The 17892-nt window shown below is 48.4% G+C and overlaps 1 protein-coding gene across 1 annotated transcript in view; it reads right to left on the reverse strand.

The window, feature by feature from the left end:
* Col22a1 (collagen type XXII alpha 1 chain) overlaps window positions 1–17892 on the reverse strand; it is a 216866-nt gene that overhangs the window by 60557 nt on the left and 138417 nt on the right. Inside the window, exons 40-43 of the mRNA XM_076836022.2 lie at window positions 11618–11653; window positions 10162–10215; window positions 8909–8953; window positions 4330–4377 (exon numbers count right to left, since the gene is read on the reverse strand). Coding sequence (XP_076692137.2) covers window positions 4330–4377; window positions 8909–8953; window positions 10162–10215; window positions 11618–11653 — 183 coding nt within the window. The remainder of the gene's footprint in view (window positions 1–4329; window positions 4378–8908; window positions 8954–10161; window positions 10216–11617; window positions 11654–17892) is intronic.

Here is a 17892-nt window from a genome sequence, read left to right on the forward strand (position 1 = left end):
CTGGGCACACGAGGCAGTCACCTCCCCCAGTCCCTCCTCTTTAACCCTCGCCTCTTCCTCCCCTCCTTACAACGAGTTAAATGAGATAACACAAGTCAGTCATGAGAATGGTGCCAAGAGAGAATTCCCAGTGCATGTAGCTGTGATCATTCATTCACTATTCACTTGGTCACTCCCTCTTTGAAAAAATAGTTGCAAAGGCAAAAGGCATATGGAAGTACGAGTGTTCACACTCAGTGGGGCGCCGTCTCCAGTAACGGCATTCCTCAAGGTTTTCAAGCACAGAAGCAATCCCAGCCCACCCTCCTTTTACTTGTTCCACTTCCACTTAGTCTTTGAAGACTCTTTAGAAGGCTCCTACTCCACGAAGCCCTCCTGGTGGCCTCAGGACAGGGGCAGCTCATCATCAGAAGGGTCCCAGAGTCGAAGCACTTGTCTCAACGTCCAAGTGTCTGTTTAGGACTCCGTCCTTTCCCCACCAAGCAAAATAGAAAACGGGAGTGCTTAGAGCACAGAGAAGAGTCATCTTCTCTTTGTTTGTCCAGAGCATGACAAATAGTGTTCCGCTGTACATGAGTTCAGTGAATGAATGAATCAGGCAGCCCAACCAGCACCAATGGATTGATCAATGAACTACCTGAACTTTTGGAGTCTCGTGCCATCTTCCTTCAGTGGGTGCTCTGAGAGGCTGATGGGATCTTTTTGGAAAGTGAGGAATGCTAATTATTGGGGCTCTGAAGCAAGGTAAATAAGATGAAAAAGACTGGGGTTGCTCTTGATTGTTAGAAAAGGAGCAGAGCAGGGAAGAACTCACCTATTCCTAGATGTTCTCCTATAGAACTTGAAAATGAGATACAGCTGTGAAACCCTGTGACAACTGGCAGGTGGGTGGGTAGATGGGTAGATGGGTGGATGGGTAGGTAAAGGGGCAGATGAATGGATGGGTGGGTGGGTAGATGGATGGATAGATGGGTGGGTGGGTGGATAATGAATGGGTAAATGGATGGGTGGTTGGATAGACAGAGGGAATAAAACTAGCCTGGTGACAGCAAGAATTTTGGCCACTGAGATTAGGTTGGTCTTGGAGTGTGTGGTGGAGATGGAGAATATTTCTTTGCAGCAACACGGATAAATAGTATCAGGAAGTTATATATGAGCAATACAAAGTCTTCTTTCTTTGTTGTAATTTAAGGCAGACTGGGTCTGCCTTAGCTGTACACTATGTGAAATAATCCCCTGAAGACCAGACCTACCAGCAGCCCCTGTGTACTGGTGAGGAACCTGTAATTGGCCTCCTGTCCCAGTCTGTTCAGTGAGCACAGGGTGAGACTTGGTGCCACCCACAGTCCTAGTGATACTCTCTCTGGCTCCTGGGACCCCGCCCCCCCATCACTCCTGAACACAATGCCCTCTTCTGAGAGCATTTCACACTTTTTCTGAATTCCCTGAGAGTCCTGTTTCCAAGCAGGTGGGCTTGTCCAGACCTCATAGAAACCTCTGTCCATCTGGTGTCCTGGCTTCTCTCTGAGCCTCAGTCTCCTTATATATGTGATGTGGGGACCATAAAGTCCCATGACAAGTGAGACAACGAATGGAAAATATCTGACACCATGCCTGGAACACAGTGAATTTTAGCTGCTGCGTGTGTCATTCTGGTTTCAGTTATTATTTTCCTCCCGAGAAATGCCATCTTGCCCCATTCACAGATTAAACACCCTGGGTCATCAATACTGGCTCCAAACACCTTGGCTTACCAAGTTAACTCAGGGCCGTCACTCAATCTGTGAGAGCATTTCCCCATCTGTAAATGAGCACTGTTCTCCTACTTTAGGAAACTCTGAAAATTTAAATTAGAAAATGTGTGCAAAGTGCCCAGCATGGTTCAGAGTTCATTGTATCTAGTCTAAAGATGTTGGGCATCTTCTAATCTCTACTCCTTCCTTTTGTCTGAGACATTTTAAGCAAATCCAGCTGTGTCATTATAGTCAGCAATGTGCTCAGTGCAGTGCAGACTGACAAGTAAATAAGTTCTCAGTAACTGCCTACCACCTGGAGAATGGGGCTGTTATGTGGAAAAAATAAGCTTCACTTCCAGGAGCAGAGATCATCTCCAGGGCATCTCATCCAACTCTTGCTGGGCATCTGAATCATTACTACAATATTCCTACCAAAGAGTTGTGGAGTTCACATCTCAAAATCTCTAGACGACAGGCAGGAACTTGGTAGCTGCCTGTATTTCAACAGATAGCTGCCAGGAAGTCCTGGTTCATGCAGAGATGAAATCTGACAGCAGACAGGTTATGTGCAAAGGATGTGCAGCTGGTTGTGCTGGGTGGGAGTCTTGGCTCTCCTTTACAGCTCTGTGGCCTGTGCTAGCAACATACCCACCTGGGCCTCAGCCTCCTCATCTGTAAAATGCAGTCGGTAACAGAACACACCATAGAGCTGTTTGTGAGTTCTGAATGGAATGATGTTTATGCCAGGGATGTCTAAAGGAGACATCCTGAAGTTGGTCTCCCTGGGCACAGACCCAACCATGGAAGTCCATTTAACAGGGACTCTTAGATGATAAATATTCTATCCAGCCAGATTTCCAACTAGCAGAATGAGGTATGGGATGTGATAAAACTCTCTGAGAGGTACATATTCTGTACTAAAAGTTGTCTTCTCAGCAGGGAGGACCTGCCACTGGTCACCTGGACTAGACCTCAGGCTTTGACCCACAGTATTACATCTGCAGCAGCTGGCTGCAAGCAGAGGAAGCAGAAGAGTTCTGCAGGCCTGGCCACACCCACCCACCAGGCTACTGCTACAGGTTTCCAGGCCCAGAGCACTGTGGGAGCTGGGAGTCTCCGGGGTCACCCTGACTGCAGGTGCCCACGTCCCTTCTGAGGTTTCAGCAGCCTAGATGAACCCAGCTGCAGCCCGTGCACTTGGGGAGTGTCTACTGACAACGTATCTGTCTCGATGTCTAGCCCCGAGGTGTTGTGCTTAATCCTCAGCATTCACTCCTGTCATTATTGGCATAAATAATATGGTTGATATCGCTGCAGGGGAGAAGGGGCAGATGCAGTGTGACTGAATTATGAGAAATGATGTAGGTTAACAGGATCCTGTAATAAACAAGGGATTTAATCGATAGATACTGATTTCTTGTCAAGTCTTTGCCAGTGGGAAAAAACTCTCTCTTGTCAATAAAAATCAATAATTATTGTGCTACCACTCATTTTTTAATGAAGTGTATAATTTTCCATGAAGACATCTCAGTGTGTAGGGAGCTGAAAGTCCCAAACTTATGAAGAGGTTCTTGCTTTCTTTTGTTTCCCTCCAGTGTTTCTTAGAATATAAGGAATGAGGTAAGGATCACTTGCAAGAAATCCAGTGCCACACCTCCCCAAATCCAGGATCACACCTCCCCAGAGTTAGACGAGGGCTTGGAGAGACAGCCAAGGTTCCTGCACACCGCTGTCCTTCTGCAACATGAATCTCCCCTTCTCCTCTCTGCACACTTGCACATCTCCAGCTCCTCACTGTTGACACCTGAGGCCTTGGCCAGGCACGGGGCACCCTGTGATGCTTCATGGAGGACTCTAGCCATGTCCTGCTCTTTGCAGCTGGGATTATACTTAACTTTGGCTGAGTTATGCTCAATTTCTCAGATCCTTTGCATCTCACAGGGAAAGCAATTGTGGTTCTAGAAACCAGGTGTGACTACACCAAGTCTGGACCCATCCCAGCTGAAAGCCTGGCAGCTGTGTCCTACACCCTGAACCTGTACTTCTGGCCCTTGCACCAGCAGGACCATGAACAAGCTGTGTGCCTCTGCCGCAGGCCCTGATCAGAGCACAAGGCAACCCCGTGTAGGCTTTAAAGCCAACCTTTACCCCAGTAGTCTATTTTATTAACAGACCCTCGAGGTATCTCAAGTCTCTTACATGAAAGAGAACTTGAGTAGTTCCTGTGTCACAGAGTGTGTGAAATAAGAGGTGTATACCAAGCACTTAGCTAGTCCCGTCCAGAACCTTCTGCTCCATGTCTGTATTGCCCTATGATGTAGCCTCCAGCCACGATGGACAGTAAGTGCTTGGAAAGGGGTTAGTGTGACAAAGCACCTGTGTGTTAATTGTATTTCACAGGTTTAAACTTAAATAGATGCATGTGGTGGCTTCCACATTGGATAATATGGATTTTAGCACGTCAGAGGGCACAAGTGAAATGATAGCATTAACAATAATAGCAGAGCATTTATGTGTTCAGAGAAAATTACTGAGATAGCCAAAACCCCCCATCACCATTTTCAACATTCATGCACATTTATTATGCTTTTACCTTAACCAAAAGATTTATGTCCCCTGGAGACAGTAGTGAAGAAAGGCCCTGTCAAAATGAAGAAAAAAAAAAATACATACATACATATGTGCGTACACACAGTACATTTCATGCATCTCCAGAAAGTGAATGGCTTTCAAGGTGTTAACTCATAACACATCTGTGCATGCATAGGAGACAATGGCCCATTTAATGTCCCCAGCCCAAAGCCACCCAAAGATGACCCTTCCAAGGTAGCCAGCTGGGACTGCTGACCCTGACCATGTCTAAATGACAGCCTTTCAGGTCCCCAGTCTCCTTCCACTGGCCCTTTCTCCTCTGCCAGTGTTCCTTCCTCTTCACCCGCATCAAAATCTGATTGTTCGTACAGGTACCGTCTGCACTCTTGTGTTACGGATTTCCCAGACAGGCAACAGCAGCTGCTCTCAGTAACTAACAGCTAGTGTGAATTTAAACCAAAGTCTTCAGCTCTCACAGGTTAACAGCAATTTAAACTTTCTTTCCTATTTCAGGCTGGAAATCTTTAATTCTGGAAAGGAGACTTCAGAACTCAAAGGTCATTACAAAGCTTCTGACGATGTGTAAGAAGCTGCAGATTACTGAATCCACATTCAAGCCCTGAGAGTTGGATTGTGGCCTTTTATGACTGTGCCAGCCTGGAGCGGGAGACAGCATGAAGGTTCCTTTCACATTTTGGTGTAGGGCATGCAAGGCTAGGGAGGAAAAAGGAAAGGAAAGGCAGATGTTGGAGGGAAGAAGAGTCTCTTAGGTAAGAATTGGAGATGAGCATGCTACTTTGAGAACTTCAAATTCTGGGAAAGGAGGATTGGAGAACCTGCCCAGAAGAGGCAAGATTGCCTTCTGTCCCCTGCAACCTGGGAAGGGGGACACACAGCTGAACTCATGGTGTGTGATTCCTTCTGAATATGCTGGAATCCAGGTGTGTGAATTGGAAGTCGCCTGGCAGCTTGGGACAGCTGGAGCCAATTTCTGGCTATTCCCCCTTTCCTGATACCCTGGGTTTTCCTTCCCATCCTGGGACCCACAACTCATCTGATGGTGGTAACCTCGGTGTGCGTGAGATGATGAGTGGGGTGGCTGGAAACATGCTCATGGTGTTCTCTATGCTGATGTGCTCAGTAAAGACACCAACTCTCTGGGCTGCTGCAAGAAGGGGACTGGGGTCACTCTGACTTGGAGGTGGCTGAAGAAATTAATAGCACTGCTATGAGCACCCACTGAGCATGCAGTCACCAAACACAAGGTCAATGCCCTTTAGTCACTGGGGACAGGCCCTCTGGAGCAAGGCCAAGCTTGGCCATGTAATAGATTAGAACTTTAATTCAAAAGGGAAAGGTTTTATTTTGAAGCCTTACATGTTTCCCTGGGAAGGTCACAATAGCAGGAGTTCAAGTTGTTCACACTGGGACATCTCTAGGTTACCAGCATTGTATTATCTGGGGTATTTTTACACTACATTTGAGAGTTTTATATGATGAGAATGAGCCCTATTAGACAATGTGGCTGGACACTTGTCACAGGAGGAGAGAAAAAGGCACAAGTCATCAGAAATGGGTGAGTTTCCAGTGTACAGTGTGGTCCTGCAGGTGGCTTCACTAAGGTCTTTCTTTGACCAACTTCTCCAAAACTCACAAGAGCGGCCTCCAGAAGGTATGTAGGAATGGGGCTGTGAAGGAGCACTGACCTTAGGATGGTGGACACGAAATGGTCCATAGCCTGTCCCTTCTGCCTCCCAGAAGTCACTATGGATTGTTACTAGGCCCAATGGCTTGAGACAAGACGTGGCGTGAAGTGTCTGGCTCTAGAAGACCCGTCTGTGCCCACCTGGACCCTCCTTACTCCTGGTGTGCCATCCCCTTGGTGCTGTGAGTGCTGGCTGGAAACGTGAGGGAGGTCAGTCACACAGCCAGTGACCGGCCTGGGGAGGCCAAGGGCAGGCCTTACTGAAGGCAGGGCAGCTCTGAGGCCCTGTCCATGCTCTAGACTCCACATGGGATCAGGCCAAGGCCAGACATGAGCTGAACACACACCCCTGTGGGCTTTTCTCCTCATCCTGACAGGTTTCACCTTATAGGCCCTCCTTAACCCACCACTGGGGCAAGAACCCCACCGCAGCCTCCGCTTGCAGGACAATAACCATGGGCATGAGGATTCCTGGCACAGGATTCTATGCTTCTCCCCAGGTGGGTGCTGCCATGGAAGATCTGCAAGTCACTTTCTCCACCCACTGAGGATGGGCAACTGTGTTAGGAAGAGCCAACACAGCAGGCCTGGGTGTCTAAACCCTGGACATTCCAAAGAAAGATCTGGCTCCTGGCTGGTCCCTGGGTATCACCTCTCAGCCTTCAGGCTGTGCTACCTGGTTAGAGCATCTTTGTTTACCCAGGGCCTTGGCCAAGGCAGGCAGTCAATGCTAACAAGGTGGTTTATGGTAGGGACCTTGGCCACACAGCATCATTCTGACCTCTGGAGAGGCTGGAGGCTGAGTAATTAGGGTCAGTCATGTGAGCACCCCACGTCTACACGACCAACTCCCAGTAAAAGCACTGGGCACTAAGGCCTAGGAGAGCTCTGGTGCAGCACCTGGTGCAGACGTCACACACGGCAGCTGGGAGGCTTAGGCATAGTTGGCACTCAGAGAGCATCGCAGGAAGCCCCTGTCTAGTCTCTCCTGCAAACTCTCCTATACACGTTTTTCTCTGCCGATTCTAATCCGCATCCTCACACCCTGATGAGGCATGGGTATATAGGCACGGGCATAACCATTGCCTAAGTTCTGTCAGTTCCAGAAAATCTCTGAGGGTGGTCTTGGGGACCCTGACACATTGACAGCTCTCATCAGTGAGGCCAGAACTCTGAGTGTCACTCACCACCCTTGGGGCCATTTGGAGGCAGCAGGTTCCATGAATTTAAAGGTGGTCCAAAGAAAACCTCTTTCTCTTTCTGCATCTAAGCCTTTCTGTGCTTGCTCTTTTTCTTTCTCTCTGCCTCTCTCTCTCTCTCTCTCTCTCTCTCTCTCTCTCTCTCTCTCTCTCTCTCCCTCTCTCTCTCTCTCCCTCTTTCTGTCTTGATTTCTGTCTATCTTTCTCCATGTCTGTCTGTCTCTCTGCATTTCTATACCTGACTCTGTGGGCCTGTCTCTCCCTCTCCATCCCTCCCTCTGTAGCCCTCTGCTCTGTGGTGATCAGCTGAGAGACCTTCATGATTTCCCACATTGACAGCCTGACTCTGTCAACTTAATTCTCTTTGCATAGAGGCGTCGAGGTCTATGTGTGGCAGGCATCACTTAAACTCTTGCTGGTCTCTGGTCTGACTCTTGCTCTTCACCCACTTCCTCAGGACCTCCCGCTGCACACAGTACTCGCTTCCATGAGGCTTACCTGATGTAAAGCTGACTCCACAGAGGAGAGGTGAAGCTGTCCCCAGCCTCAAACAAGACCTTATGCTCATCCCTTCAGAAGGCTTCAGAAAACCCCAGAGTTTTAGCCAGATAGCCAGGCATGGAGGCACTTTCTGGCTTTCAGACCAGCCTGTCCCTGAGCTAGTCTCTGCTGTGCCCACCAACTCAGGCCCCTGTCTGAAACCTGTAGCAGCCAGGCTTGCAGAAGAGACTAGTAGCCTCTTGCATCCATCTTGGCTCTGAAACCAGACTGTGTGCTCACTCCTGAGGCCTGCAATTCCCCAGTCTCAGTGGCCACCCTCTCTTCCTTCCTCAGGAGCCCCTCCCAGAGCTCCCACATCTGCACAGCTGCCTTCCCCCGACTGCTCATCCTGTGTTTCCTTCCCTCCAGGAAGCAAGGCCTCCATGCTTGGCTATCTGGCTAAAACTCGGGGGTTTTCTGGCACTTGTAACTCACTCAGAAGTCACCCCAGAAGATGAGGGTGCTGGGCCCAGGGACACCTGTGGGACAATGGCTGCTCTGCAGCCAGACTGCCAAGGACTCGGCCTTCAGGCGGTCCACACCTGCTTCAGCTTCCATAGCTCCTACTGTTGTCATGTGAGGCAAAGAAGAACATTTCTGCCACTCTGAAAAGTGCCAAATGGCAACCCAGCCGAGGAGTAGGAAACGGGCAAGTTAGCAATTAGCAATAGATGACGGTCCTGTCAATCTCCTCACCACAGGCCCCCTTTGTATTATGTGCTGGCCTATTCCAAGCCCTGGGAGGCTAGACCCCTAGAAATGCATCCCAGGGCTTGCTGACCTGCTGGCCTGTGCTCAGGATGGCCTGATGGGAGGCACCACTGAGAAACTACAGGAGGGCGAGAGAGACGTGCCGCCCCTCCCTTGGGCCAAGCTCTCTGGCACCAACTCTGAACCCATAGCTACAGCTCACATCCCCTCTTCTTAGCTCTCACTTTGGCTCTGAAAATAAGCACAACTGGCGACACTCCCCAGTGTGACTTATCTCTGGGTGTCACAGCATCCCCTATCTGTTCCCTTGGCCCACAGCTGTGGAAAAGACCCCTTGTTAAGTCTCTTGAGGCTTCTGGGCTGCGCTTTATTTCCCACTGGAGCTCTGACAGTCAACACTCATCCGGAATGGCCAGGTGACCTACGGGTTTTCCAGGAGGCCCTCTTTCTCCTGGGTTCCCTGGTGCACCCTATGAGAAAAAGGAGAGAAACGGTAAAGGGTGATGAGCACATGATCCTGACCTATTCTACCCACCCCCTCTGCAGCCTCAGTCTCTGCCACGGTAATATGGTAGGAAAAAATGATCACCCAACTCTGAAGATGAGCACCAATGGAAATGAAAATGCATGGTTTCCAAGTTCAGTTTGAATATTCAGAGCTTCCCAGGAAAGTAGTGACAGTGTCCAACACTTAGGACAGACAGCTACCCTTCCTGTAACCTCACTGTAAACATGAAATTAAAACAAACTCGCACACACAGAGAATGCATGCACAAGCACATGTGCATGAGTTCCCTCCCACATCGACACACACACAGAAAATCCTTTTGCAAACACAGGGGGAGGGACTGACTGGCTTTGGAAAAGAAAGTCCTTCTATTGTCAGCTAAAAAAACATAATGCTAGGGCGGGGGAGCTATATTTTAATATTGGAATCAGTAATCAGAGAGCAACCTTATTTTTTGAAATAGAATCCAAGGAAGAGAAGAGGACTTTATTGCTCCTGATTGTAACTCAAAGGACAGAGAGGAAAGGGTGCACACCTGAGCACACTTGAGCACTCACTTGAGCAGTGAATGCTATTGCTTATTCATGCTGGGCCTCTCTCCCCTAAGAACTCAGGGTTGTCATTCACTTGCAAGGTCAACCAATATGGATTAAGTACCTTCTGTGCCTGGCACGCTGTTATCAGGGATCTACAGACAAGCAGACCCTTGGAGCCCAGATCTATCTGAGCAAAAGACAGATAACAAATGTAAGAGGATGCTACTGTCACAAAGTAGGAAGTGACACATCCTCAGGTGCACAGACACACCTGTGAGGTCCCCTGGAAGGGAAAGGGCCATTCCAGGGGAGGGTCAGGAAGAAGTCCAAAGAAGGTAGTACCCAATCCAGGCAGAACTAACTGGCCAGCTCTGTAAGAAATTGGCCAAGAAATTGGAGACATTTCTGGGGGAGACCTGGGAGCACAAACATGAGAAAGAAAACTGGACACACAAAACTATAAGCCACAAACATAAGAGCAAAGGACTATAGATAAAGACCTTGGGATTTCTAGAAATCCTGACTGAGCTACCAAGCTGGCACATGGTTAAAGGAGGCCAGGAAAGGGTGGAAGATGGACGTCCAGGGGCCTCTAAAAGCCTTGACTAAGCCCATGGCATTTCTCTTTACTTACATCCTGGCCAGCTGGTCCCTGGGGGCCGGGAAATCCAGGTAAGCCTCGCAATCCCTGATGAAAAGAAGAGAAAACATCCCAAAGTGTAAGCAAATAAGGCCCCACATTGCTTGGCAATAGTCGACTCTCATTACACAAATAGCCTGTTGGCATCTCAAATGCATGTGCCAAAAGCACCCTGCTCAGCTCATGTGGAGACGGAAGTGCTCCACACACAGGATTCTCAGGAAGCCGTCACTCTGAGCCTGAAGACGCATGCCCCCTTTGTAGGCTCCTTTTCTAAGTGGAAAGGACAGCTCCTTGGGTGACCCGGGCCTGAGTGTGAATCCCAGCTCTCCCCTGTATATCCTGTGAGTAACCAGCCCTGGGGATGTTAATTAGCTGAACAAGTGTCTTTGTGCCTAGCATAATGCTCTGTCCACATGACATTCCCCACTTCTAACAAGAAAGGCCGTCCCATTCCATTTAAAATTTCTGAACAGCGTCAGAAAACTGTACAGATATCTTTTTTTATGGATCTCATTTCCCACAATACTTTTCCCTAAATATATCAGCAAATGGAAATCAGCTCTTCCTACCAGCAAGACTTACACTACCTGCTGCTCAGGAGCTAACCCTGCCTCTTCCAGGGCCTCCACAGGCCTCCCCTTACACTCAGCCCTCCTGGAGCCCCGTATTCCTTACCTCTACTTTACAACAGCTTGCTCTAGAATGGCATGCCTATCAGTTAATAAACCTGAACCTCAATGTCTTCATCTATAAAAATGGGAATAAAAATCCCTATCCTTCTCAATCACAGAAATTATATGAATGAACAACATTTAAAATGTGTGTACATGACCAAAGGTGCAATATCATCCCAGGTATGAAAAGATAGTTCTTCTTCTAATGAATGAGTTGGCAATTCTCATTTACCCGGGAAATGCAGGCACAACCACAGGGTCATTGGCTGCTACTTATGAGGACAGGTGCTTCCTGGGGGCTCTCAGTTGCTTTGGCATAAAATAAGCCCATCATTTCTGCACCTAGCTCAGGGGTCTGCCTCACCCATGCTGCAGACTCAGAGACACCCCCTCATTTGTTCGTGGACCTGTGACTGGAGGGGAGTGAAGCCAGAAGCCAGAATTCAAAATCCGTTCCTTTGGCAATTTGATGAAATTAATTAAACTGTGGCCATCCTTCTGTGATGAAGAGGAGCCAAGGAGCAAAGCCAGCCTCATTTGCCCAACTGGAAACAGGCAGGATGGATCAGACAATCCAGCCCCTTTCCACCCAATCCACGTCCGTCCCATCCCATCCCACAGGCCAGTGCTCATATTTTGGAGAGTCTGCACCACTTAATGTTAGGAATTTTCTGGAACTACTTTAGTTTTTGGTGCCTATCATTTAAAATTGTTTTGATCACAGCAGAATTCCTCTGGTAGAAACCCAGCCCCTTATTGAAAGCATACTGTACCGGGGGCCCTTTGTCTCCTGGTGGTCCGGAAGGGCCCTAACAAACAAACAAACAAACAACAAATTAGTGAGCAAGTAGGAAGGAAACAGTCCTTGACACTGCCCTGGGTTTTGTCTAACCTGGTCTCACACTGTCCTAGAAGGGGTCACCGGAGTCTTCAGGCCACACTGCTACAGCTCTCGCCCCTGCCCACACAAAAATGCTGCTTACCGAAGTTCCCTGGAACCTCCTCCATTTGCCCCAAACGCTTACCACTCCATCGTCATTCCCACGTGGCTCCTGACACTTGGCCCCACCTCAACTCCATCACCCTGGTGTGGGGTGGGACCCAGCAGCCCTTGCTTCCCCACACTGCACCCCTTGGAAAAGGACTAGCTCTTCCCACTCAGGATGGGCTGAGGCACACTAAGGGCAGACTTGAGACCCTGGTGGACCATCCATGTGATACGGTTTGGATGTGAAGTGTCTCCCAAAAGCTCACGTGTGAGACAATGCAAGAAGGTTTAGAGGAGAAATGACTGGGTTATAAGAGCCTTAACCCAGTCAGTGAATTAACCCCCTGAGAGGGATCATCTGAGTGGTAACTAAAGGCAGGTAGGGTATGGCTGGAGGACGGGGGTCCCTGGAGGCATGCATTTGGAGTATATATTTTGTATCTGGAAGTGAAAGTGGAGTCTCTCTCTGTGCTTTCTAAACCTCATGTGAGCTGCTTCCCTTCACCTTGATATTCCACCATGATATTCAGTCTCACCTTGAGCCAGAATGGAGCCAGCCTACAGACCAAGACCTCTGAAACCCTGAGCCCTCACATCAACTTTTTCCTCCTCTATAATTGTTCTGGTCAGGTCTTTTAGTCATAGCAATGAAAAATCTGACTAAAACTCCAGGACTTGCAGGAGCAGGTCTCGGTGCTATGGATAAAGAAACTGAAGCTAAAATCCATTAAGAACCTTAGCCAAAGTCAAGCAGGTGAAATTTGGGACTCAGAGGGTCACTCCTGGTCAACGTAACTCAGAGGGCATGGCTCCCTCCGCCACACGAGGGCTCTGTCAAGTTGGTCTTGGGTGCCCACAGACCAATACACAAGCATCCAAACTGTTCCACTGTGGAATGGTTCTCACCATCGCTGCCTACATCTACTTCAAGAAAAAGGGGCAGGGGACAGCTGGCTGCTGGCCTGGGAAAGCTGCCAAGTCATTTTAGCATCACTTCTTGTCTTCCAATTAAATTCCATGATCTACCTCAAGCATTTAAATCGTTCATTATACTAGGCTCCACATTTCCTTTAAGATGTCAATTAATACAAAATCTGCTCAGAAGAACAGATTTTCTGCCCAGTGGTCTTCATTGCAGGTCTTGGCATTCCCATAGTTATTCTGTCTGTCTCCTTTTAAGAAATATGAGAGCGTGCAGAGGAGGATTCAGGAGTAAATATGGACACCAGAAGACCCCTAATGAGCACCTAACGGGATCTGGAGCCTGAGTACGTCTTTGGTAATTACAGCACTCTTTTCCAGAATTATGTCCTCCAATATGTTTGTTCAAGAGTCACTTTACCTAACACTACAATTTCAGCCTTTGATACCACTTTTCACCAGAAAGAACTGCTACTCCTTGAACGAAAGACTGACCAGAGATCTGGACAAAGAATGTACACAGCAAGCCTAGAACGCCTTGTCATTTCAGATGGCAAGGCCATTATCAAAGACAGGCAGGTTTTGTCAGAAGCACTCAGGGTCAACTTGAATAGACTCCCACTAGCATAAGATAAAATAAGTTGATCATCAAAAGGAAGAATAATCGCAACATATAAGTTTAAAGTTATGAATCCAAAATTCTGCTTAACAGACAAACAACATCTCTCTGCTCACCTTTGCAAAAAGTCAGAGCATCAAGTCATTATTTGCAAACAATCAGTGGAAAGGCTTGAGCATGACTTGTTCCCTTCCAAGTGAGGTGTCCACAAGGTACACAGGGCAGTTGAGGGGGGTCTCTCTCTACAGAAGTATTCCAGCTAATGAAGCAAGAGTCATTGATAGAAGTATAAGGGCACCAATTTGCAGCCCTTGATGTGCTAACTGATGAAGGCATTGGACAGCCAAGGGCACAAACATAACAAAAAGGGGCTCCACCAGACATCTTGCACCTCCCCATGGCAGAGCACATGTGAAGTACCAGCAAAGACATCAGACCTGAACCTGATCTAGCCTCCAGACCTGAGCCCCAAATGATCAGAAGCACAGGGACAGAGGGACACGAGAACTGCAGCAGCAGCAGCCCCACTCTGTGGGAAGCACTGTAAGACCAAAGAATAAACCTGATTTCATCAGCAGATGAATTTCAAAAGAATGGAGGCAAAATCTAGAAATTAGTCAAAGACCAACCAATTGCTACGTGTTTACTTCTTGGCTGTTGATTCAAAGAAGAGAAAACTGCCAAAGCGCGGCATTTGTGAAACAATTAGAAGTATAAACAGCGGCTCGATGGTGTTACTGAGTAATCTTGGGATATGTGATAATGACTCAGGTGTGATAATGCAAACAGGTGAATAAGACAAATGAATTTTTAAAAATGTGGCTGACATATAAGTCAATATTTCAGGAGTAATATGGACACCAGAAGACCCCAGCATAGGTGAGGATTGACATGTACATTAAACCCCTCATTCCTGTCCCCCACTGCAACAGTGGTGTTATGGAATCTGAGTTCCCCCAAAGCCTCATGTGTTGGAGGCTGGGTCCGCATGCAGCAATGTTCAGAGGTGGGGTTTGAGGAAGAGATGGACCGAGGGCTCTAGCCTCATCAGTGGGCTCAGCCATTGATGGGCCCATAATTTAATGAACTATTGGGAGGTGGTGAACTTAGGAGCAGGAAGGGCGCCTTAGTTAGAGGACTTAGGTCTCTGGGCTGTATCCCTGGAGGGCATATCTGGTCCCCAGTCCCTTCCTCTCTCACTCCTGCCTCGTGATTGCTCCTCCCACTCTCACATCATGACTTTCCACCCCACCATAGACCCAGAAATGATAGAGCCAGCATGGCCTGAAACCTCGGAAACCATGAAGCCAAAATAAATCTCTCCTCCTTTTCTCAGGTATTTTGTCATCATGACAAAAAGCTACTAACAAGTGGGTTCGGACATTTGTTCTGTTAGAATGCTGGGGTCCACCCTCACTCCCCAGTGTGCCCTCATGTAGGGGTTTCATGTCCCATCTTCTCCTCATTTGTAAGAGGAAAGGAACCTGGAGTTGGTCTGGTGGGGTTGCTGGGAGGACGAACTGAGAGGTGCCTGTGAGATGAAGCATTTCTAGGCACCCGCTCACTCCCTGCAATTAGCCAGTGGAGGTTGGTTGCTTATTGGTCTTACTCTTTGTTTTAGTGGCTGCCATCTCTATCATGATTGAGTCATTCCTTGAAAAGCAGAGGAGTGCAGAAAGCAAACCCTTTGGTCAGACACCTGAAATGCTTTCCTGCACATAACTGGTTCGTGAGCTTCTTGGTGCCTCAGGCTAACAGACCACTGGAGGGGGGTGAGCCTGACCTGGTACATGTGTGCCCAGCATCTAGGCTGAATAAGGCATCCATACGACCAGCTTCAGTCACTTTAGGCTGCGAAGGTTGAGAAAGATGTAGGGGGAAGAGGATCCTTCTAACATCACATGGGCAGGGCAGGGAGCCCAGTGTTATCACCAAGAGCATCAGGTTGTGACCCTCCTGGTTCCTCTGATGATGCTGAAGAAATCACTGTCACCTTATCATGAGGAAACTGGGACAGGGTGGAAGGAAGGGATCCAGGGTTGTGGGCTGTCCCTGCAGAGTCCTAGCTCCTGGTGTCACCCAGGCCCATCAGTACTTTGACCCTCCCACAGCCTGAGCAAGCTATTTTTTAGCATCTCAAACCTTGCTAAAGGAAGATCAGAGACAACCTGAAGATTAAAGGGATCTTTCTTGTTTGTGAATGTTTTGAAGCAGTAAGTCAAAACCCCAAACACCTGCCTCGCCACACCTCCTCCTGTCTACTGAGGAAGCAGAGGTTGGCAGACAGAGTCCTGGGCCCCTTGCCAGGGCAGCACTGCCCCTGGATGCCAAAGGCCTGGACCATGACTTTAGGGGAGGCAGAAAGTAGAGACTGACCTACAGCCAGATCTGCACTTCATGTGCTTTCTCTGGGGAACTGAACGAGGAAGTCTGTCTGTCCTCCTGAGGCCCCCAAACAAGATGCCACAGAGGCACAAGGACCGGCTTCAGGGGGTATGGAAAGTGTGTCTGCACCAAGTCCTACTCCTGAACCAGCTGACAGTGACTAGCCACTGGACCTTCTGAATCTTGAAATGCTCACTAAAGAACAGTGACGTCCAGACATGTCATCCCCCTACCCCCATATTCCCTGGACACACCAACCCTGGCAGCTCCCAGCTGCAGACCCCTGTCCAAGGGCTTGCTTTGGCCACACAAGACTGTAGAGTCCAAGCAGGGGGTAGACTGAGTTCCTGGGAAAACAGGTGTTAGAACACTAACAGCCAGCTTCAATGCTCCTTCTGCAGAAAGACTTCCACACTGTACCCTGTGATCACCCTGGGTCAATGGAGTGAGTTGAGTCCAGGATCCCACAGGGGCCACCACTCACTAACATGTGCTCCCTGGTCTCTCTTCCTTTTTCTCTCTCACTTTGTCACTAATAGTGATTTCTGGGATCACTTCCCAAATAAACTCCTTGCTCTTGGGGCCCTAGCCTCAGCCAAAGGGCACCATCAGCTCCCACGAGACTGAATGAGGCGGTGGATGTGATGCTCAAAGCCCATAAGACAGACTGCTCAGAAAGGGCACTGTTCCTGTAAAGGGGTAGCAGCATCCCCAGTGACCTTGACACACTCCTCCCTCACTCCTCCATACGCCTCCTCTCAGCATGTCCTGGAACCCTTAATGCAGATCCCAGATTAGCAGCAACCTTGGCTGGAGGCCAAAGACAAGATTTATGATGATTCAATAAGGTTCCATGCACCACGGAAGCTTTTAATAAATCTAAGTGGTAGGAAGACACTAAACACTTGATTTACAGCCTCTGGGTTGGAGCAAGCCAATTATTTTTCAGGTGGACACACTTATGTGGGGACATACTTCATGGGTGGCTTTCGCTGACTCTTAAATGGGAGGTAGGTGAATTGCATGCAGCCCTGCTGGCTGGCTTTCTGATTTGGGTACAGTGACTCCCTGAGGAGTGCCCTGGACACACAGACCCTGTTACCTAAGGGAGGGTGCCACCTCCAGGTCTCAGACTCCCAGTTTCCCTCTCAGTCCCTTCTCTATCCTAAAGGGTAATCCCCATGTCCAACAGAACCCTCCCTGCAGGGGAAGGGGACCCCCCAAACTGAGGATTTTAGAAATAAGAAAGTCTGGCTAAACCTGCTTCTTCACTGCATCTTTAGTCACATTGAACCTTTCAGTTATCAGAGACCGAAAAGCACAGTCCAAGACAAAGATCAAACCAGTGAAATAAAGTGAAATGAATGAAGTATTCAGCGGAAATTCTAGCTAAGAATTTCTTTTAAGAAAAGAGACCAAAGTAGACATTCCCAAGGATCTTCCCATGGTGTTCAGGGACATGTAGGAAAACAGAGTCCCCTGTTCTCCTACCACCTTGAAAGGAACCCTCAATGCTAGTGGGTGGGAGCAGCAGTGGGTGCTCCAGCCTGGCGGGAGGCAACGGGGCCTGCTTTGGAGTGGGTGGGCAGAAGACGGGGGGGCCAGGAGAACTTGGGGGAGGCATCAAGAAGCCCCGGATGACTCTAGTCTGCATGAAGACCTCAGGGGAAAAGAGGGGAACTTTCTTACAAGTGACCTTGTGGGAGATAAATTGGATTTCCCTTCTTCTTTGAGATTAAATATGAAGAATGGCATACCTTGGATATCATTGGTTGTGTTCCGAAATCCTTACATGCAAAAGCATGGAGAGACTGGGCTCTGTGCTCTAGTTATATCCCAGTCATGCTTAGTAGGGGCACAGTTAGATTGTGCATCTGGGTCAAAATAAGAACAACAACAACATGAATGTGTAGGTAGTTTGGATATTACAAGACTTAGTGAGGACTATCTTTTAAATAATAGTAAGTCATGGCTGTCAAGAAAAAAATAAATAAATGCAATTTGAAGGTGCAGCGATATGGTGTCTTTAGCAAAGAAAGGACTAAAGAGAAAAATGAGACCTCGAGAGAAAACTGTCTTTCCAAAGGCTGTCATTCAGTGGCGGGAGGAAGAAAAGCTGTGTTCTGCAGCCCAAA

Source organism: Callospermophilus lateralis, chromosome 16, assembly GCF_048772815.1.
Source record: "Callospermophilus lateralis isolate mCalLat2 chromosome 16, mCalLat2.hap1, whole genome shotgun sequence".
NCBI classification, from domain to species: domain Eukaryota; kingdom Metazoa; phylum Chordata; class Mammalia; order Rodentia; family Sciuridae; genus Callospermophilus; species Callospermophilus lateralis.